Source organism: Apis laboriosa, unplaced genomic scaffold, assembly GCF_014066325.1.
Source record: "Apis laboriosa isolate Shangri-la unplaced genomic scaffold, ASM1406632v1 scaffold12_cov154, whole genome shotgun sequence".
Classification (NCBI taxonomy): domain Eukaryota; kingdom Metazoa; phylum Arthropoda; class Insecta; order Hymenoptera; family Apidae; genus Apis; species Apis laboriosa.
In genome coordinates this window covers 1,496,754-1,520,899 of record NW_025221207.1, presented here as the reverse complement: position 1 = coordinate 1,520,899, position 24,146 = coordinate 1,496,754, and the positions used below count along the sequence as shown (strand labels likewise).

At 37.2% G+C, this 24,146-nt stretch overlaps 2 protein-coding genes across 2 annotated transcripts in view; one reads left to right on the top strand and one right to left on the bottom strand.

Moving 5' to 3' along the window:
- The window catches only part of LOC122720508 (cuticle protein 79-like), a 186,332-nt gene extending 174,124 nt beyond the window's left edge, over positions 1-12,208 (bottom strand). The window contains exon 1 of the mRNA XM_043947271.1: positions 12,176-12,208. Coding sequence (XP_043803206.1) covers positions 12,176-12,190 — 15 coding nt within the window. The 5' untranslated portion in view covers positions 12,191-12,208. The remainder of the gene's footprint in view (positions 1-12,175) is intronic.
- The window catches only part of LOC122720620, a 195,369-nt gene that overhangs the window by 46,088 nt on the left and 125,135 nt on the right, over positions 1-24,146 (top strand). Inside the window, exons 2-3 of the mRNA XM_043947417.1 lie at positions 3,061-3,222; positions 6,764-6,947. Coding sequence (XP_043803352.1) covers positions 3,061-3,222; positions 6,764-6,947 — 346 coding nt within the window. The remainder of the gene's footprint in view (positions 1-3,060; positions 3,223-6,763; positions 6,948-24,146) is intronic.

Genomic DNA, 24,146 nt, shown 5'->3' with positions numbered 1-24,146 from the left:
CTCCGGTTAAGCAGAAAAGGAAGAAAGGTTCACGAGGGTAAAAATTCTACCGAGGAAAGATTCGAGGGAGTAAAGTATAGCAGCAGCTGTATATATATAGTTGGCTCTTTGTTTGCACTAGATTTTCCTTAATTCACCTCTTTCTTCCATCCAACCTGCTCACTTCTGACAAAACTTGTACGTCGCTCCCCTCTTTTTCCATTCGCTTTCTTTCCTTTTTCTTTTTTTGTTTTAAAGTACATCATTTGGACGCGCTTCAAAATTAAAATCTCCCTTTCCAATCGATTTGGTAAATTCCACTTTTCCTTTACTCCCCTTTTCATCTCTGATGTAAAATAAATGTTGCTCTTTATCCATTCATTTTCTTTCCTTTCTCTATTTATGTTTTTTTTTTTTAAAGAATAACTAGAGATATTGGACTTGTTTCAAATCAAGTAAAATCTTTTCAACCGATTTGATGTGATAAATTCTTCATTCTTTCCTTCTTTTCAATCTGTTCACTTCGAACAATAAATTATTACATCACCTGTTCCCTTCTCTTCTTTTCAAAAGAAGAATCACATCACCCACGGTCTCGCCAAACCGACTAAAATCTTTCCAGAGTAGGTTCGCTATCCACGTTAAACAAACCCGCGTAATCGAGCTTGAATCGATGGATTAAGAATCCAATTGGAGCTGTCCGACCTGCTTCCACCCCCCATCCCTCTCTCCATCCTCCGATTTCACCGTGAAATCCCTCGAAATCCGTATCCTACCCACCTTCGTAGCACATTCACGCTCCTGAAACGTTCGTCTACACGGGCGTTTTTTCTTTTTTTTTTTTTTTTTTTTTTTCTCCCCTGAAACACACATTTCCAGAGGCGGTTCCACTGGTTGGCGGTGATGGTGGTGGTGGCGGCAATAAACTTTGCTTTATTTTTACTATCCCTCTGGCCAAGTACCGCCCCGTATTTCCTTGGGATATTGACATATCGGGGGTGGCTAGGCTTCTCCTCTTAACGCCCTTTTTACACTGCCATGGAATTTATGTCTTCTTCCTCCGCGTTTCCTTTCCACCACCACCGATCCACACCGCTTCCACCCTTCTTTTCCCACCTTTGCCCCGATCTACATCTCCAGCAAGCTTCTCTCTCGCTCTTTCTTTCGTATTTTCTGGATTACTTATTAGCAGAATTTCTTCTATCTTTCTTTGTGTTCTCGGATTGGCTTCTCTTTCGTTCGTCGATCCTCCCCTTCCTCCACGATTTCCTCCACGGAGGATGGGAAGGAAGACAATCAATCGCGCGTATCCCTACGTTTGCAGAAATTCAACGTCTATCAAACGTCGTAATAAACGGGGACATTTTCCTCTTGGCTAATCACGATCCGTTTATCGAACACGAGAATTTTGATCATGGATATATATATATATATATATATATATTATGAATAAAAATGAACGAGAAAAGAAGATATATTTACATTACGCTACAATGAGAAAATATGAAAGATGTGGATTTTAATTATAGATTTGTCCAATAATGATTTCCATTAACATTATACTTAAACATCGTACAATTTACAATAAAACCTGTTTTCTTAAAACGTTATTTCCTTTTTCAATCTAGGAAAAGAAAAAAAAAAGAACTGTTTCGAAAATAAAATAACACAAAAATATATCCAAATTTCAAAATTTCAACTTAGTAATTCCAACTTAAACTCGCAACTCGGTTTCGTAAAAGCAAGACCGGTCACCTCGACGGAACGACAGTTTATTAATTGTCACGAGGTCGAGGGTCTCCCGCGGAAAGTGCAATAAAACCGAAAAAAAGGGGAGAGGTTGGAGCAAAAACAATGAGCAATCGCTCGTCCAGGGGCTTATATCCTTCGTGGTGGTCCGTTTTTCGCCGCTTTTGTATTTATCGGCGTCACGGGACACAACGGCGTAAGAGCGACTCGAACGAACGAAAAAAAAAAAAGAAAAAAAAAGAGAGAAAGAGAGGAGATCGGAGCGAGAGAGGACAGTCGTGGGGAGAGGGGAGAGAGGAGGAGACATAGTGGTCAGGGGATGGACGATCGAGGGAAAAACGTAATACCACGGATCGGAATGTTGGACAGGAAACGGATCGAATGGACGAAACAAAGGTCGCTATGGCAAAATCGTTTGAACTGCGATTGCAATCGGGGAGAAGAACGTGGAAACCAGCCGCATACCGTCATTTCACAGAGAAGAATTACATTTTCTAGACAAGGCAACCGTGGTACGTTGGGTCAATATAACGGGAACCACAGTGAAATAAATAGATTCCGTGGTAATCATCGGACGCCACAGGTGCGTTTGCACGGAAGTCGAGTTTGAAGCAACGATTTTACGTGTGTTCGAAATTGGGTCGAATGGATCGAACAGATTAATGAATCGGTTTCGGAGAAACATTTTTCGATTTATAACAATTTTGTATCTATCGATATAATTATTGGAAAAATATCAAATGGATTTCATCGGTGAAACTGATTTCATTTTTGTTTACGTTAGCATTAAAGTTATATGGAATTACGAAACACGTATAGTAGAATATAATAGTTTCATATTTATAATATACCGTTTAACGGTTCAAAACATAATTAAACTTCTTTACTATTATCCTTATCAGGATTTATTCCTGAGTTTTCTCATTTTCTGTACTTACAATTAAATAAAATTAAATCAAGTTAAATATCTTTAATATAAACTACATTCAGTTTCTTCAGTAAAATAGCACGTATTTTAAAATCCCTTTATTCCTAATATTTACATTTCTAATTCATAATTTAATAATCTCGATTTCACGTAAAAAAAGTATCAATTCGAATACTTCTCATTCGAAATGAATTGAAAGAACTTTAAATGTATCTGATTAAAATGAAAAGAAACTAGATATAGGAAATTTTTAACTAGGGATGATTCTCGGCAGGGGGGATTCTATGAGAAACGAAAGCTCGTTTAAAATGTGAGCATTTACCGTTTCTTAATTGCGTGCCATCTGCGAAGAGACGTAGCTACGTGAAAAAAGGCCGTTTCTCTAATCCTTTCTCTGGTTTCAGGTCAAGTGGACCTTTGGACGCAAACGACGAACGGGTGCGCGTGCAGTTTTAATTCGTCCAGCAACGAATGCGCGTGCTGCGTCCCATCCGGAGGATGCAGTTGCGGAGCCGCGTCGCCGGACAGATGTGCTCAGTGCGGGTTGGAGCAATACTGCGCCAACAGTAAGTAGAGTCGTTATGCTTCATCACCATTAGTCTCAATATTCCTTGCGTCGCTTTAAGCGGCGGGTTGTACGCGGATTTACAACCAGCGGCTCATTTAGCGCGCATATCTCGAGATAAGAATTTCTTAAGAATTCCAGATCAATTTCGCATCTGGATTCTTCGAACAATTTAGAATTTATTTATCTGATGACTTGTATTTTATCCTTTTTTGGGAGGGGGGGGGAGATTATCGTGTACCGTATTTTTTGATATTTTTTGATTTCTTAGTTTTTCGATATTATATTTCTAGTTTTCTTAGAAATTCGAATAACTCGGGATTTGTTAATTTATCGTTATTTCGAATTTTTGAATCGTCTTATTAAGGCATTCTTTCGTTCTTATTCAACTTTTTTTATAGAATTAATTTAATATCATCTTATTTATGTGTTTTATATAATAATAATGTATTTAAAAAGAAGTGGTACAAAGAAAGGAAGAAGATTAAATTCATTTTTGTATTCATATTTTAATTAATCGAACGGTGAAACCACGAACAAGTTTTCCAATCGAGCGAAATTCGCACGCGTCTAAAACTGTAACTTCCAGTTAAATCCTTTCCATATTAAACTTGTTAGAGATTCAACTAGCAACTCGTAACGTCATTACCGTCCCTCCTTTCGATCGATTGATTTGTATATTTACCTCCATCTCTGCCGATGGCAATGTAATTTCGTGACGTCAAAAATGCAATTGCCGTCCCTTTGATCCCGCATCGTCGTTAAAAAACAAGATTTACGCCATTAACCCAGTCTTTGTCGTCTTCTTGGCCGAGGGTGTTTCGCGTTTTCCGTGAACAAATGGAAATTAAACCGCGTGGAAAGAAGTGGTTTCTCTCGAGTGGCACGCAGCAGATGATCGATGTCTTAGAATCATCAAGAGAAAAATATAAAACTGATTCTTTTATAAGATAAGATTTTTTTTTTTTTTTTTTGTTAATCTAATATGACGAGAAGAAACAGAATTTGTTGAAAATTTTTAATATACCAAACTTGCAGCTGATTAAATATCTGAGAAAGCACACCGCACTTCTATTAATATAAACTTTCCTTATCGAGCAATCAGTTTGCCAAAGTTTGTTAAAAGTCTTAACATCGCTAAATTTCTAAAAGAAAGCGTAAAATAACGTTGGAGCGAAGTTGTGGAAAGGGGAAAAGGAAATTTCGCCCGAATGTTTGTTGAACAAGCCACTCCACCGGAAACCGTTTTCGCAAAGTATAAATCCTACCACTGAAATTACTACCGTGTCCCGAGCATTTCTTTCTGCTAACTAATTACGTCAGTGGGTTCTTCTTTCCTACCCCGTTCATCCATCTACTACGCTTTCTCTTACCCACGTTAATTACATCTGACGTTATTGGCCCTCCCCCCACATCCCATCCATCAAACCTTTCTTTCCTTTGAGACCTTCTTCTACACACGAAGTTGAAACGTACACCCTCTCCCCCCCCCCCCTCGCCCCCTCTTCCCCCTCCGCCTTTTAATCATACCAGAACCATTAATGGCGTCTTACTTTTACTTCTTTTCTCGAGCGGCGCGTCTCGATTATTTTTCAACCTCTCTCTTCTCGCCAAAGTCTATGAAATCCCCATCGACCAACTTAACGAGTTTCCAATTAATTGATTTATCGATTTAATCGGCTTTAAGCGTGTTTCCATTAATTCAAAAGTTCGTTTTTAATCCTTTAAAGAAAAGAATTAGAAATAGATAGAATTAATATCGTTCGTAACGTTTTTTTTTAAGATATCGAAGTTGTGTGCACATCTCATCAATTCGAGGTTCTTACTTTTCGTTTATTGTTACGTGCGCGAGGAAATATATACTCGATTCTTATTCAATTCTGTCATAGAGTTTTTCTAAATTCATTGTTCGAAAAAGAGAAACGCAGTCTTTTCTTTTTTTTTTTTTTTTTTTTTCTTTTTATATCGAATTCACGAGGAATTAAGAATCGATTTATACGAGAGAGAAAAGTGAGAAGAGCGTTGCGTGTCATTGTCGCGACTGGTCGTCGCCTCGAATGGAAAAGACGAAGATCCGTTGTCTCGCGCGGGCGTCGATGGGACGATGCGAGCAAGAAAAATCGTTATGAGCGACGCAGCATTTTTCTTTCGCGGCTGTGCTTCCACGTGACCCGGATTTTTGTCCAGACAATGGCGAAATATATCGCGATACATCGGAATGAATGATTCGGGATTCGAAAAATTCCGCGCCGCGTCGTTTCTTTGATCGATCGAAAAAACGTTTTTATTGTTTATTTTGCGAAATCGTAAATACTTTAAGCAAGAAAATTAAGTAACGAAGTGGCAATAAAAATTGGATTGATATTATTGTAAAAGTGTCAAATCGATTTATCGTAATAACTTTGATTTCGTTTAATATTCGAATAATATTAAAAATTATTTCGTTTCTCCGCGATAAATAACTCGGTTTAAGAAAAGATGTAAAGGCTAACTCTGAACGAAAAGAATAGAAGTACCTCTCGAGATTGCGAGAGAATTCGTCCCTCTTTCCTTAGGCACGAAGATATTCAGGTATAAGGAAACGATGACTGGGCGAAAACTTGCAGAAATAGTGGGAGTGGTAGAATCATTTATTGGCTTGGACACAATGGTTATATATAGACAGCTGATAATGGGAGAGGAGAGGAATATTTTCTTCCCTCCGTCCGAGGAAAATGGGTTATGAAGCTAATATGATAAAAATTCCACTGCGAACTTGAAATATCTCATCGTTACGTAACAATTCTTCAAATATAAGAAGTAGATTCCTCGAAAAAGAATTCGATTCGTATTACAATTCAATTGTTACTGTTCGCGTGTTATTATCCACTTTGTCGATTTATATTTCGTTACACAACTTATGAAATGGAAAAATATTTCAAATGAAATTTATTCCAATTTACGATCGATCTTCTACGTACAACAATATTTCAATATAATTCTATATTAACTTCCACGTTATAAATAAATAAAAAAAAAAAAAGAAAAGACTACGTCCTCATCCCTGATGCACTACATTTAATTAACATCGATCGGGTGTGAAGGAATGCCTTCCAATCGGCCAAGTGTGCAACAGGTGTGTTCGAAATGAGTTTTTTCCCATGTAAGGTCGGAGAAGGAAAATCCGAAATCTATCATCACTGAAAACTGACTCGGTCGGAAACACCCTTCACCGCCAGAGTGACCGCAAATCAAATTAAACAGCCATAACAATCACACACGATCCACGCGTTTCACGCGATGCGTGATAAATTATACGTAATATTCGCTAAATTGCGTGATAAAGTTTCGTTTGCAACGTTATTACGTTTAATCCGAAATGGATTACACGTACGGTCGATAAACAACAGAGGAGTCCATTACAGTGGAAAATGATTCGATTGAGCTGCACGATGGTACAAATAATTCGCCACGTCTTTCGCCATCCTGGGCGCAGTATTCGTGGATCGAATACTTGTCATTTTACTTTCACTTCTTCTTATCTATTTATTTCTGTGTTTCAGTGTGCAACATAACGCTCGACAGCAGACAGTTGTTCAGCAAATCGGATCGCGGATTTGGCCAAATAAAGTCGCCATCCCTTGAAGGGCCATCGAGGTGTACCTACAGATTTGTCCCGGACACAGGCCAAAGAGTCGAGTTGCAGATCTATCGACTGATCTCTATAGGACGACACAACGGTACCGCGTAAGTAGTATTTTCTATGCTCTTTTATTTCCGAACAATGACCGGTTTCAAACGGTTTTAAATAGAGTTTGATTATAAAATTGCATATCTTCGAATTTATATTTATCTTTTACAACAAGATCAAAGGGATGTTTTCGTAATCAAAGAGAAATTGAAATTTCAATTTGTAGATTTATATTTACGAGATTCAAATAATTCCTCGTGTATTATATAAAGGAATTGTTTTCGGTGATATATACGTTTATCTACATATTGTTATTGGGTTTTTTTTTCCTTGTTTAAATATCAGATACAATTTTGTATCGTATCCGCGGGTGAAAATATCATATTGATTTTTAATTTTAAAAGGGATTTATTAAATTCTGTCGATTTATCGTATTTTTTATTAATTTCACTTTGTCAATGTTTTTATTAATTTCCCGTATTTTTTTTTTCTTTTTTTACTTATCTTGTTAAGATTGTTTCTCAAAAATTTTTATCATCCGTAAATTCTTCGTGATTCGTTCGAAATGCAAAAAAAAAAATCATTGAAAGAAATTATTGAAAAAAATTATCATCTCACTTCTGGATAATTTGTCGAATTCAACGATCCGCGTTTCAAACGTTCGAACGATAAAAAAGTATGTTCCATTTCAACGAGAGAAACTCGAATCGTGAAGAAATAGCGTCGGAATAATATTTATTCAACGCGATTACATCAGCAATTGCGTGTAATAAATAATATAAAATCGAAGGGAACAACGAGACGACGCTCGCGGACATTCGCGTTTGATTCAACCTTTCAGCATTAATCAAAAATACTTTTTAATCACTTTGGGCATACTCATCGCTCTCGTTGCTCTTTTATTTCGTCGTGCTTTCAATTAAATTAACATGGTGCACGCGTGCGCGAAGCATACACAACTTGAAATGCGTTTTACCAGGCTGAAAATTGTTATTGCGATAAATCTTGTTTCGCGATATCCGTTGTATCGGGCTCTTTTCATGCGAGAAACAATCCATTTCTCGTTACACGTGTCACTTGACGGGAAAAAGTGGTCAACGACGCACATGATGTGTGCTGTTCAAGCTTCATTATTCAGAGTAATCCGGCCACTTACATCAAATTAACCGAAGTGTATAAAATTAGTGGGACGTTGCTGCCATCATTTACATTCAGCGGAAAGTTTCTTCATTTTGTTCATTGAATTAACTGTTTGTAACGTGTTTGCAATATTTCAACCTCAAAGTAGAACAAAGTTGCACGAATTTACTCGTGCAACAATATTGCTTTCATCTATTCTATCGTAATCTTCACATCATATAGAAATTTGATGCGGCTGTTTATTTCAACTTTATCGAATTGATTTCAGATGAAAAAAAAAAAACAGATATAATCTTATCGAAGATAATGTAAATAAAAGTATCTAAATTATGATTATCCTAATCCGATCACTTCTCGCTACGTGATAACTCGTCTGAAATTCAACGAGCAAAAGTCCATCATCAAGATGGAAAATACCAATTGTGCAAAAGTAATTTTCCTTTAAAGGAAAATGTACGGATACGGAGGCGATCATGAGAAGAGGAATCGAGGGAAGTTTTCCAGTGACCGATATGATTTGAGATCGCTCGTGTCGATGGTCGTTTCAATTTGTCATACTTCCGTTCTTACATGGACCATCGCCCCCACACTTAAACTCCTCTCGACGCGTGTAGATGGAGCAACGCGACCCTGAGAACCGGCCGGACAGTCTCGAAAGAAAAATTATCGTTTTCCGAAAGCGTTCTTCCCCGCCCTCGCTCGACCAGAATGGCGACGAAAGTTCGAGTTCGCAAGAGGCCTTCGACAAAGCTTCGCGAAAGTTCTTACAATTTTACGACGAGACCTATCCCCTCTCGTTCGTTTCTTTTCTCCCTTCGATATCGAACAGGAGCAACTTGAAGCATCCGGAAACGGCTCGAGTGAAATCGTTTTCGTTTATCAGACTTTACGACGTTAATACAGTAAATATCGAATCGAGGTAAATTTTTCGATATTCGATCGCGTTTTATAATTGCTTTCGGCCAATTTTCATGATTTATTACAGAGACGAGATGAGTTATGAGATATTATTATTATTTTTTTTTTTTGAAATTTGGAAAAATGGAAATATTTGAAATAATATTCCACCACTTCGATATTTAATTTCTCTAATCGAGCATTTCTTTTTAATTTTCAGCACGCTGACTGGTACGGCTTTTATGTTCCTGCACTCGTAGCTTTCGAACTACTTCGAAAGCTGTTACGTAAAGAAGTTTATTTGCTAAAAGTCTCGACATCGAATTCCGTATACTTGATTTTTCCCGGTGGGTCGTTTGTAATTCGTTCGAGAATTCATACGCTCCGCGAAGTAGGTTCCGAGGGGAAGAGAAATCGCGTTGCCTGACAAAGAACGCGGATACACACAAGGGTTGGAAGGGAACGGCGGGGAGAAAAAAGTAAAAATAATCGTCGGCGTATTGTAGTAACGGCAATAATTCCGGATAAAGTCGATAAGCCCGAGGGGAATGGAAATTCGCATTATGGCTTTTCGATACCTTAGCTTTCGCGCTTCTCCCTCGTAGATAATTTAAATCTGACGTTCCCCGCCGTAAGGCCTCGATGTATCGCGGCAAACAGATTACCACTTAACCTGTCGATACTCATCGATCCCTCGGAAAATCTGGAGACACTGCGCCAATCTCCTTACCTACCTAGGGATAATTTCCTTCTCCTCCGCGACTCACTTGCTCGCGGGATTTTCACGGAGGACGAGACGGACGTTCGTTTAATAAACGTTTTATAAAACGAGGCGCATTTTGTGGAAGCTGTCGGTGAAGTTTTCCACCAGTGGAAAACTGGAAACTGCGAGCATTCAGCATTCACGGGACTGTTCATTACCGCCGTCCTTCTTTCACGAGAGGTCCGCTTTATTTTTCAAACTTGAACGATTTATCACCGGCCGTGTCCTCCTTTAACTAAAAGCGCCGCGAAAATGGAACTTGTAAAAAATATAAAAGCTCGAAGTTTTGCCCGTTAACGAAAGCGAGCCACGGCTTGAAGCGAGAAATATCGTTACGCTCGCGCATGTTCGCCTTTTACCTGTTCCTTGAACGTTGCCGTTTGAGAAATTGCAATGGCTCTTGCGAAAAATTGCGAGACCGACCGGTTCTCCTTACCTATTCTATCCTTGGGATATTTCTCACGCTAGATCGTTAATAGTTTGCCGACAGTATCGACGCGTCTCATGCGTTTTACAGAATTTATGATAATCCGCAGCGAGATTATCGACAAAAGCGTTTTGAGTCAACTTTTTGGAAAATGGAGACGAGTTACGTTACAACGATCCGATGTGGTACGTTATTTTACAATGCTCGTAAAACTTCATAAACTCCATCAACTGATAGTTGCTAAATTACGGACGTAAAACTGAAACTAAAAACTGTTTGCTGGCCGTCTGATCGCACAGGAGAGTTAGCTACTTAGTACTTGCCTGATCGAGCATCGATATGTACTACTTGATACATATATCTGAAGAATGAGTTTTTCGAAAAAAAAAAATCACTTTATTTATTTAATATATTTGATGAGGATTCTATCAATTACTAATATGTCCATTTTTTCTTTCTTTCTAGAAAAATTCCATTCCATCAAAAAAAGGAACGCATCCATCGAAAAATCTTACGTCAATATCTCTAATTTTCCAAGTGCAACTTCCAACACGTCTCTCAACGTCAAACACGAGTCTCTTTTACTCTTGTTCGAATTTCAACGCGTGCGCGCACACGAGCGTAGTTCAAAAGAATTTCCATCCCTTTCAGAAAAGACGACCACTCGAACGATATATTCAAATATTTACCCTCCTCGCGCCCTTTGCCTCACTATGCATACACTTCGACGAGACGAAGGCGTCTCCAGCGTCGATCTTTTTCCGCAACTCCTTGAATTGCATAGGCGTGCACGAACGAGCACCGCGTTGAGTGAAATTACATCGCTCACCGGAATATTATTAAATGAGGTAACGGAATAAAATAGGGCCCGTGGGTGATGGATGATCTTAATTTTGCTATGATTACCGGCGGTGGTTTGGGAATTTGTATGAAAATCGCTCAGGGCTGGTTCTTTCACTATCCTGTACCATCGTCTTCTTCCCATCCGCTCTTTTTTTCCGCTTCCGTTTTTCTATCTTTCGCTCACGGACCCCATATTTTTTAATCGCCCTCCCATTCGTTTCTCGTTAATTCAATATTGCCAATTCGAAAGATGAAAGACGGTGAAAGACGCTGATAGACGCTTATGAATGTTGCATAATTTTGAATATGAGGAATTTTTATTTAATTTCCGTCAACAACGATTTTTTTTTTTTCTAAGGATTTCTTTTCTTATTCATAAAGATAGTCATAAAGAAATTTAATTGATTTCTCATGGAGAAAGATGATTGTGAAATAATTATGAGATTTTGACAATAATGTATCAAGATACATAAGATTCATGCTTTAAAAATCTTCCAGCATTTACACATTTTTATTTTTCTTCTAATAAAAATGTATGTTTTCATGTTTTATTTCTAGTTTTAGACTTACTATATAGTTTTTATGCTTAATAAATTTTGTATATATATACTTGAAATATTCACATAATATAATTATTTATTTATTTTTCAAATTGTAAAGAAAGAATTATTTTATCATTTTCGAATATTCCTAATTCCTAATTTCCTAATTCTTAAGCTTAAATTATCTTATATAAAAATCATTGTTCTGTTTTAACCTATCTTGCAAGTCTTTCTTTTGTAAAAGTAGAATGTTTATAATTTGTGAAATAAACTTCATCTTACTAGCTAAGGTTTCAAGTTCTTATCTACTCACATATCTATACAATTTTGAAACATATATCTCATTCTGAAACATGTTTATTTTAACTCTCGACTGATTTTACGACGCTCGCTATATCGTAACTTGTACTGTATCTAACCTCACTCTCGGCTCGGTTGCAATAATCAAAATCAGAAATATATAGTCACACAATTCATTCAAGTAACTTCAGTCAATTCAGTCAACAACTAATTCTACAATTCCATTTCTAAGATATAAAGACCAGAATTCATGTTCTATCTATTCAGAATTCATTTAAAAAGTATTCGATCTTACTATCTTTTACGAAGAAAATTACAAATTTTCCTAAGATAACTTTAAAAATTTTATTTATTTCTTTAAAAATTACTTACCCTATTCAGATCCATTTGCTCGTCTCTTGAATTTTGTCCAATACAATCGTTTTATTCACGTTATTTTATTTCATTTGCACAGAAGCATCACTCACACTGTACATAGGTACGAACTGCGTACGAACTGAAATTGCGTGCGAAACATGTTTCCCGCGCAAAATGGATGCCTAATGGCGGCCGTGCACTTTTCTACGTTGTATTATAATAGTAATTTCGAGAAGAACGAGACGCCATCGTTCCCGGCCAGTGTATATAATACCAGGTTTCGAGCTCGCCAAGAAAACGTTGAAACCGGAGTAAACGATAAAACACGGAAACCGTCTACGATATTCGTTCGGCTTTAACATTCCGCGCAAAATGCCAACGTATTATACTTAAATTCGTGCTATTCGTGTCCGTTGTTCGTTCAATGGCAGCTCTTGTGCAGCTCGTTTTCGTTTCTGTTTCGTGTGCTCGAAACGTTTCTTTTTACATCGGACTTAATAGTATAAAATATCTCGTCGTAGATGATTCTGTAACATATACGGAATAATAACTGTGCAAATAAAAGTGTAGATTATATTCTTTTTGTTTAACTGGAATATTTACGTATCAAATATGAAGAAATGCAATGTGTAATAGTGTCGTAAATATAACGTTATTGAAAAATTTAGATAAAATTATTTACATATTTTTTGTTAAAGTATAAAAATCTATTAGAATAACAGTAGAATTTTTATTTATTGCATTATTTAGTGTTATGTAAAATACGTTATATGAGCGGAATATGTGTTATTCGAGTTTAGGTTATGTGTGTGCTTGAAAATGTGTGAACCAATGTTCCTGATGTTTGCTTCGTTTACTTTCTTCCATTGTAAGTACTTTTACACTGTTATACGTATTACAATAAGATATTTTTACAATATTATACGAACATATATTTTTCTTAATGTGCTTCTATCTAGATTTAACGAACCAGCATTATACTCGTCAATTTTCTCAAAGCTATATTTTACTATTTCAATCTATCATTTTGTTTCTTAATTTGTAACTTATTACACTTGAAAAAGAAAACGTTAAAATGAATGAGATTCAAAGTAACAAAGATATTCTGATTTAAGCAGAGTGCTTATTTTAACGGTTTATTTATTATTTGGCAAGAAGTAATTTATATCTGTACAAACAATTAGGATTCTACGTCCATTTATCGTCATAAAGTTGCCACTCACTAGATTCGGTTAACAATGTGAAATGTATACGTGTAAAAATTGCAAAACAGGAATAAGATAATGTCAATGTAAAGCGTATAAATATCTCGAATACGCGCAAGCCTTTATCGGTGCTTCCACATTACCCGTAATAAATTACTTTCCGGATAATTCTTTTAACCCAACATTCCTTTCTCTAATTTATGAAATGAAACATTCATTATATTCGTTATACGCATTTATTTATTCGTCTATTACGTATTTCAAATAAATGCTATAAATTCTGTAAAGTATTATCTTAATCTTCAATATACTTATAATTCTATTTTACGCGATTATGATTACGATATTCACTCATCTTGAAATCTTTCTGATTTTCAATTTTTCCCCTTCGAATATAATTATATAATTATAAAAAAATCGCAGTTACATTGTATATAAAAACTAAAAGAAAAAAATGATATTTAAACGAGCAAAGAACGTTAACTAAAACAGCTTCTAACCTATCTATAAGTTAATTCTAAAAAATTATCTTTCGTTTTATAAAGAAACGAGATAGAAATATATCCAAATTTAAGCGAACAAAGAGTCGATGGAAGTTGTGCACGAAACCGGTGTTGTAATTTAATTTGCAAGTGCAACCAGGCCGATATGAGCGAAAGCTTTCGAGCCGCCATGTTTCATGTGTTCGAAAAAAGTGAACTCGGCCGTGCGGTGCAACGATAATTCTTTGTTCAAAGAGTTCATTTCGCCGCAGCATCACGAAGGTCCAACGATTTCCTCGTTGTGGAGAAGTATTAACCGAGATGGGGAGGATTTAAGTAGCTTCATAAATTACGTCACTTTTACAGCGAGATTACCTAATCCGCAACGGACCGGCTCGGCTTTGGCTTCGTGAAAACGTGCTACGTTGTAAACTCGCCACAAAATGTCGTCGTATCAAACGGTTCTCGTCCCGCGAAAAATAGATGTCGTTCTTCGCGTCGGTGGCATCCCATTCAAAGATGTCGGACGAGTGTTAAATGGCGTTAAAACGTTAGATATTCGGTATTGTTATATTCGTAGAAAATTTTGTAGTCTGTCGAGTTTTTGATACGTGGTGGTTTAAAAGAAATTTTGACACGTGGTGGTTTAAAAGAAATTTTGACGTAAACAGAGCGTAAATATTTTTCGGACAAAAGATACAGAACATTTTTCGTACGAAGACGTTCGTACGAAAAATGTATAATAAATAGAGAAGAATTTAAATGCTAGAAATTTTGAACGTTAAAAATAGAAATTTTGTGAAAGGGAGAATGAAAAGTAAAGTTGATATAAAGTTGATAGAAATTTCGTAACTTATTCGCTGTAAATCAGAATGGAAAGGAAGAAAGATATAGAAGGAAAGATTGATTTCGGTACAGTTCGGTTAGTCGTGGAAGGTTTCTCTCTGGTTTATCGATCTCCAACCACTCACGGCGTTCGGTGAAGAGCAAATTCTCCATCTGTATACTCGCGAGATTTCCCGTCATGGCGGCCTGTTAATATTCGGCACGAAAGAAGCACTCGACACCGACGCGATGCCAATTACACGCGCGACCTGAATTTCGCATTCCTGTTCGATTTAAAAGAGATACCGATAACTGAAAAATTTTTTTGCCTTCAAATTATGTCTATTTCTTCGTTAACTAAATAATTAAAAATTATTATTTATCATTCGATATTATGATATAAAATTTATCATCATAAAAATATATATAAAAATTCATAAAAAATAGATAAATACGTATAAAATAATCGAATAAATTCCAAGAATACTCATCGAAACAAACATTAATCATACACAATTCACTTGAATTAAATATATCAATCGCAAATATATCAATAAAATAGAATAAATGTATTAAATCGCAATTTTAGTTCAATTAAAAATCTTCCATCTCTGATCCCGGGAAGAGAGAATATTTTTAATTAACCATACTATTGGAAATATTATTTTCGCGATTAATATCCACGAATTTTTCCCGTCTAATCCGTAAACAGAAGAGAAACGTAATTATTATTCGGAGATGGCGCGAACATGGTTAATAATTCGTGGAAGGCGATAGGATAGGCGGCGAAATACGATTTCGGGATTCGAAAACGAGGATAGGCAAAAGTCCAGGGATTAGAGGCTGGAATCCTAAACCAGGAATAAATCGTGGAGAACGATGGTTAGACCCGCGGTCCAGGCAAATTCGACTCGCGTAATGCACGGAGAATCTAGCTAATAAATAATGGGACCATTGTTTCGTCCGTTGCACTCGATCGTAAAATCACGACTCTGCACGATCTGTGCAGCTGCATTATTTCCATGGGTCGCGTGGACGCTTGTCGACATCGATCCGGCGAAATTTGTTTGACACGATCAATTGTCTCCTGTTCATTGTCCATCAACGTACCGCCTCGTCGTCGACATTCCTCTGGTCACGCGTCCGGATATCTTGAAAAATATTCCATTCGAATCGATTTATCTTCGCACAGAAGAGGATAATAATCATAAAGCAAATCTCGTTCCGTGGCATAATTAAATCGATAATCGAAATTCATAATTAAATTCGAACTAGTCACGATGAATAGAAATAATGTTCGTTCTGTATTTAGAATTCTCGCATCGAATCTGTATTGTAAATGTAGCTAATTAAAAGATGGATCGGAGCTAGCGAAGTTTTTCATACGGATTTTTTTTCAATTCTCGGAAATACTTGATCTGGAATTAAACGAAGGAAGGATAAAGTGCATAAAAACCATTCAATCAATTTGATACGAAAGCGTAATTATCGAAACTCATGGAAATAAGTAGAGTAGAAAATAATTGCCAAAATTATACTTGTTACTATATTCTTATCGATCTTTATTTCTATCCACTCGAAAATTAAAGATTTTAAATTTATAAAAGTAGCATATCTTGTTTTCCACGGGATCGATCAATTTCTTTAAATTACTTAAATTATTCATCATGAAGTTTCGTATAATCGTTATCAGAAATAATAGTTTTTAAAGAAAACTGCAATTATCTTTACACTTAAAAACATTCTTAACATTTTTAAACATAAATAAAAATATTAATAGATCAACTTATAACACTCGATATATCTTCAAGTTTTTCACGTTATTGCCATTTCTACGATAGAGTTGCGAATCACAAGAGAAGAGTTACGAAGCGTAATCTTCAACCGTCGCGTGCAAGTTGAAAATTCGTGCAGGCGAAGCAAACGTCCGGTCGAAATCGGGCGGCAATTAACGTGCCGACCGCATCATTGTTTCCGATTTCGAGGCTTGACCGATCTCGAGCGTAGCGAAACCGAGAATCGTGCGAGCATCGTGGGCGAGCGGGATGTTTTCAGAAAACTTGGGATCCAATTGTCGAACTTTCCGCATTACGACAATGCCGCGTCCGAGTTGGAGGATTCATCGAGGCCGGATGTGCTCGCGCTCGCGCCAACGAACGAGTAAATGAGAGAAGGGCCTCGGTTTGGAAGGCGTGTGGGCGTGTAGACCCAGATGGACAACGGTTTTACCGCTGATTACACGCTTCGCGACTGAGTGAAATTTGTCTCGCCGGAAATAAATTAGTTAATGGATCGAAATGGTAGCGCGCGTTGCCGTTGTCCGCCCCATGTATATGGAGTAGGTTGCTTGTTTTCTCCGAACAAAGAGTATTGGGAAGTTGTAAAATGGATAATAATGAGAAGCATCGAGGGAGTGTCTTAAGAGAGTGTTTCGTTAAAAGTTTTCTTTGTGCAAGGAAAATAATGTAATCTTTAGATTGGAAAATATGTGAATAGAGTTTACTACCACGACGGTAATATTTAAAAGAAAAAAAAAAATCGACAATACTCGATCGAATCTTTGAGTAAAAAATGATTTTATGTTATGATTTTATATCTTATATTCAGAATTTGTAAAGAATCGAAGGAGATTCGATCCTCTATTCTTTCTGGACGCGAAGCTAAAAAATGTAGCGGTAAAAAAATGTATTACGGACAAATATTTAAATTTATCGAGGACTTTATCGAGGATCGTAATTAGCAGTGAATTCATAAAAAGAAAAAAACAGAATTGGCTTGGCTCGACACAGCTTCATTTCGACGCGATATCCTTCCATCGAGGTCGCCCTGTCGACGACAAGAAAATGACATACTTCACGCTTATTACTTGTCCCCGAAACATTTATATATATATTGCGCGTTCATATTTCCAAATTTCATCGACGAAACGTGGGATCAGTAATGAAATGTGGTCAATATTGAATTTCACGGATACACAACGACGAAACAGATGTTAATCAAGAGTTAATTTCGAGGATAGGAGGAAGCGCGGATTTAATTTCCGTTCTGGAGGTTTAAAGAGGGGGATCGAAGGGAAGATGGAGGTGGTTCATAATTGACCATTCGATATACCGAAGGTTATAGGTTCTTTTGTTCGTAGTAAATCTTTCGAATCATATGTAAATATGTTTTTATTATTTGAGCTGATATTTATTTCTGAATTGTTTTATTATCATAAAGATTTTAATATTAAACAAATATCTCTTGTTTGTTACTATAGTATTTTTTAATAACTTTTTGCGCTTCTTTCAACATCGTGAAAAGATTAAATTACGAATGCACTAAAATGTGCTTCGAATATACCGGAGAGTACACGAACCATGGTATTTAATTCCATATACTTTTACGTAGCGAGGCAAACAAAATCTTCTCCAAGATTAAGCTGCATTTCTTAAAGGCTAACTTCCTCTAAAACTGTATTAAGAAACCAGGAACCAAATCCAGGGATAACTTTTCCCATAAAACGCTCGAGTTCGAAGAACCTCTTCTCTCCAAATAACGCTCTCCTCTATTCCACATCGAAGCATAAAATTACCTACCAACTCCAGGGAAATCATTCATTTAACGAGCAGCGAGTAATTGTCGAAAACAATTAAGCCCAATCAAATGGGCCCGAATTAACTCTATGATCGAACCATCCACAAACGAGGATTTAAGTCGCTAAGACTGAAAATAAATTTTCTCCTCCTTCTCATTTTAAATACCAACAATCGAGCTTCTCCTCTTCAACCGCCCAAAATTTCTCAACCATCGACTATCAACCATATATCGTAAATACAATCACAACCCTATGCACGCACATCCATTACACACACATTCACGCGCATCGGTACCTGAAAATAAATTTTCTCCTCCTTCTCATTTTAATAAATACCAACAATCTACCTTCAAACAATCGAACTTCTCCTCTTCAACCGTCCAAAATTTCTCAACCATCGACTATCAACCATATATCGTAAATACAATCACATCTCTATGCACGCACATCCATTACACACACATCTACATTCACGCGCATCGGTACCTGAAAATAAATTTTCTCCTCTTTCTCATTTTAATAAATACCAACAATCTACCTTCAAATAATCGAGCTTCTCCTCTTCAACCGTCCAAAATTTCTCAACCATCGACTATCAACCATATTTCGTAAATACAATCACATGCACGCGAGCGCACACCCATTATACACACATCTATCTGTTCACGCGCATCGGTATCGCGTAGCGGATTAACCGAGGCGGCGGATCGATGAACTCAGCTGGTGATTTTCACGGTGTTGGAGGAAGACGCGAGCGCGCAGCGAGCTGGAGTGGAATCGTTTCGATCGTTAGAAATTTGATTTCACGCTGGTCGCATCCATAACATCCTCTCCGGGCGTTGCACACAACAGCATAAACGGTAAACGCGGGTGGACAGCCAGCGGGTGGCGGTGTATGGAAAACAGGAGAGGGCACGGTGTATACGCGCACCGGCGGAAAATGACGAGAGCCCATACCCCTTCCTCGTAAGTTGATCGAAGTTAGTAGGCCGTAACGGGCGAAATATACGCGCCGGCCAGAAATTCGGATCGGTGCTCACGGAAATGATTCGTCGCGGGGTTAATGCCGATCCCTCTCTCCCGCGACCTCTCTCTCCCTCTCTCTCTTTCTCTCTCGACGAACGGCCGGCCAGAGATAGCGCGGAAATGGAAAATGGTGACCCGAGGACTGTCACCCGGGGTCGGTGTGAATCGTGTGTCGCCTGGAAATTTGTCGAGCTGACGATGAATCGAGGGGGTTTTTCTCGGTTTTTCGGTGTGACAGCTTTTGTTAAGAATTCCAAGAGTTCGTGGGTTTTTTTTTTTTTTATCTTCGAAGAGTTTTGAGTATTCGTAATAACGCTGCGAACATTTTTGAAATATAGGATATTTTGTAATATAGCGGATAATCGTATTTTCGTATTTCGACGATGTAGAAATCTTTAAATTGTTGTTCCAAAGAAATGCTCTCTTGATTGAATAGAATCTTTAAAAAGAAAAAAAAAAGGCTAAAAACGGTAGGCTTTGTGCAGAGGAAGAAGGATAAGCGCGGAAAGTATATATATATTTTTAAACTTGGATCTTGTTAGTTTTATGTAAAGTACGATATTGGAAAGATATTTCGTTTCTTGATAAATAATATCGTGACAGTGATGAATAGATGCGATGTGAAAAATGGTGGTTAGATAGTGTATCTATAAATTCCTGGAATCCTTGTGCCAGTATATTCTCGGTGAAAGCTCACTATCATAAGCGATCGTGTTAAAGACCGAATGGCGCCGATGCGACGTTTCGGAAGGCTACTCGGTATTTATAAGGGGAAGATACCTCCTTAAATATCGTTCTCATTTCTCTATTACTTTCCTCAACTTTTCTACACTTTCCTATTATATTTCTGCACGTTCGTTCTATTATTTTCCTAGCAGGAAATCGTTAAAATAAATAATATTTCTCCTTTCTACGCCATTGTTTCAGAAAATCACCATAAACAATTAATACCATTAATAATTGTTATTAAGAAAAAATACAATTTTTCTCAATTTTTCCTTTCCCAATTCTATCTCATTCCACGTTTTCGTTTCTTTTTAAATAAATAAATAAACAAATAGAAAAATTCGTACGAGTCAGCCTATATAAACGCGACAAATATCCTCTCTCTCTCTCTCTCTCTCTCTCTCCTCCCTTTCATTTTCCGTTACAACCTTTCGTATCTATCTACCGTAACGAGCACACTGCCAACGCGAAATAATTCGTATAAATCACCGATGACTGCATATACAAATTTCACACGGTTCCAGTCATCGAGCTGGCAATGTTTTAATAAAATCGGACGAGGTCCAATTATTCAATTCAACGCCGATAATCTGAACTTCCTCTAAAAAAAAAAAAAAAAAAAACTCTTTTATGCATTTTCATCCATCCGATCAATGTCAACCGATCGTTTGTGCAAAGAAACGTTCCGTGTTTCATTCTTTTCGCGTAAAGAATGGAACAGTGACAGTTGAATTAAAACGATGCTCATCTTATTTCATTTATCATTCTCGGGGATGAATTTATCAAGATCGAAAGAAGTTAATAATCTTTTTTTATTTTGCGAAAGGTGACAAATATAATATAATAATATCAAGAGAGATCTGTCAAGTTTCTTTTCAATAGAAAAAAGAATATCGGAAAAATCCCGAACGGAATAATCTTCGATAAAAGTATTCGATTTTTCAAAAAAATAAACGCTTGCACAAAGGGTTACGATACGCGGTTACGGTTACAATTTCGTAAAAGCTTATCCGTGAAATCGATAATCTTGTGAAGAAAAACGGGCTCCGACTGCGCTCGCCGGGAAATACGGCCAATACAAAGTCAAAAAACGCTGTCGCAGACTTCACCCTTCTCTCCAACATTTCCACGAGCCGTTTCTCTCGAAATTCGTCGAAACAGCTTCGTTCTGTTACTCGCCAGACATCGTTATCGCGAATTACGCGAACGCGGTCCGACAGGTCTGAGCATCAACCGCGATTTCCAGAACCCGTCATCCCGTAATATTAGCGAGAGCAGCGTTTTCGAGAACTGGCCGTGGCACGAGACGTGGATTTCAGATGCCAAAAGCATGCGTGCAAGTTTGACGTATTCCTGGCTTTAAGCTTTAACCTATCTAATCTACCGGATAAAGGAATCAAGTACGAATGAAAATTTTATAATTACGCGCCATTGTAAAATTCCATTATAAAAAAAAAATTGTGCGAAAAAAGATGCGCAATTCCTCTTTCGTCGGTTATTTTTGCCTCGTTTCCATTCTTCTGATCGTTGTTTGAGTTGGATCTTATCTCTATCTCTTCTCTTGTCTTCTCGCCAACTTTTCTCTATTTTTTTAACCTTTTTCCTCCCTTGCTCCCTTTTATTTATCTCGTTTTGTCTTTTCACGAGATAAACGAAAATTCGCTTTTCATCTCTTCGCGTGGAAGATGAAATTTTATCAGTTGTTTCACTTTTAGCCGATCTTGAATCTTTTTGTCCCTCGAATCGAGTGAAAAAAATCTTAACCCCACGTTTTATATCGAAGAAAGAATTTTCGCGACGAAACGTGATGTATTTTTTTCACTATTTATAACAGGGGAAAATTTAGCGCGTTTTACCTGAAATTTTCCATTTTTCGTTGCAAAAAGTCAATTTTTCGCGAATCAATTCGCCGGTCGGGCAAGCTCGCGAAGATTTTCAATGCATCGTAAAGTAGTTTGGGTGGAAATGTTTACAAAAACAGGGAGATGAAAGTTCGCGGAGTTTCACCATCAGTTAAGTGTTTTCATAAAACGGTTAAAGACCCGTACTTTTATTGTTATATTATACAACAGCAACGATTCTTATTTAAGTTTCAGAGATAAAACATCTGCCTCGGGTTTGCCTCGAATCGGGTTTGAATATATAATTTCTCTGCCCATTCCAGATTCGATGAAAGAACGAAACGATTGAAATCGTTATCACTTTTCTAGCCTTCTTTACGTAGATGAATGCCTTTAATAGAACGTGAAATTTTAATTAAATTATCATTAATATCCATTTAATCCATATCTCTAGATTAATTATAACGATATAGATATTTATTATAATGCCGATTATAATTATCAGGATGGAAACAGTATTTTTGCCTCGGATTCTCCAGAGCTTAATTTCGAATGAAATATTAATTTAATTTCAATGGATATATCACGCAGGATTAATCTGTACAAGTTTAATAACATATCTCACAATATGATTTCCGGAGTACAATTATCCGAGTCGTGGAATGATGGCACAATAAATTGCATAACTTTTATATTTCAGCTTATCTGAAAGTGTCATACTTGGAGCTTAGGATGATGTAGCACTCTCTATTATTCATCGAGATTCGCTGTTCATATTTTATACCGGGTCCACGATTATAGCGATCGCGAAAAGCTTCAAAAGCTTCCCTCCTTCCTCTACTTTAAAATCTGTTTTTTCACGATCATGAATATTTTCAAAGTATCGCCATTATAATTACTCAAAATGACAACTATAGAGAGCCATTCCATAATATGCACAAGACCTCCACTTAGAAAGATAATTCGAAGAGCTTAAAGATGAGAAAAACCTTTGTATAGACGTACATATATACATACATACATACATACTTACATTTATACCTTCGTTAAATTATTTCAATCGATCTTTCGCTCAAAAAAAAAAAAAAAAATATCAGGAATACTTTCCTGAAAATATTCATAAAAACCAGCAATTATTCCCAAAACGTGTGGTTATTACTTGAAAATCTTGGCATCCCTCTCGAATTTGACGCAATTTCTTTCGAGAGGATGAACTGACGATAGTAGGAAGCGAGGAAAATACAGGGAGGGCTACCGTTCTCATCGCTCCACAACCACGTCGGTTTACATTTAAATTTATAATCCACCGCGATTCCATTCGAATGCCCAAGCTGAATTGATTTGCAGTATAACTTTGCCTCCTCTCTCTCTCTCTCTCTCTCTCTCGCAGAAAACTACTTGCCCGCATGAAGTGAAATGTAAAATACCAACTGATCCCCCCTCCGATCCTCATCCTCCATCTTTTCACGATGAAAGAGAAAATGGAAAGGATGAATACAGCGATTTCCAGTTGACATCCAGTTGCTTACCTTTTACCTCGAGTCAACCTTCTCCGCTCCCGTCCTTTTCCACTCAGGACCTGTCTTCTCTATAAGGTGTAACCGCACGTTCCCTCTATGTGTAGCCGTACACACGCGGCCAGAACCACCGGATGTACAAACGTAACGTGCATGCATACAACCCGGCTCCCGGTTTTCCGCTCGGAGACTCGGCTGCGATTAAGCCGCTTCTCGACAAGACGAGCCAAATTGCACGGTATTTCGAAGAGGCGGTTCCGCCGCATCCGTCTGCCATTCCCTCTCTTCTCCGTGCACCGATCCCTGTCAAATGGAGCTTTCGTTCCCGGCTGGAGAAGACGTTTATCACCGCGAGGCTGAAATATCTTTCAGACCAATTACACTGATCCGCTGATTATATCTTTATTTCGTTTCCCTTCTCTATATGTGTCGAGATGAAAAATCGAATACGAATCTTTCCGTCTTCTTTCTTTCTTCTTTAATTTTCGATAAAATAAAAATACTCGTTTTAAATTGTATGGAACGAAGTTTTAAATTAACGCGTTCTTATTATTTAAGTTAGAAACACTTTGAATGTAATTAATTTGCGGTGAATGTAATTAATCACTGTTTTTAATGCACGATCTTCGATACGACAAAATTTGGGGAAAATTGAGAAATATTCTTCCTCGCGAAGGATACGGATTTAATCACACATATCACGGTATATATGTTCTCTATACACGTTTTTCCTTCTTTTACTTTCAAGATATACATATTTTATTATCCACATAATTTACATCGTCGT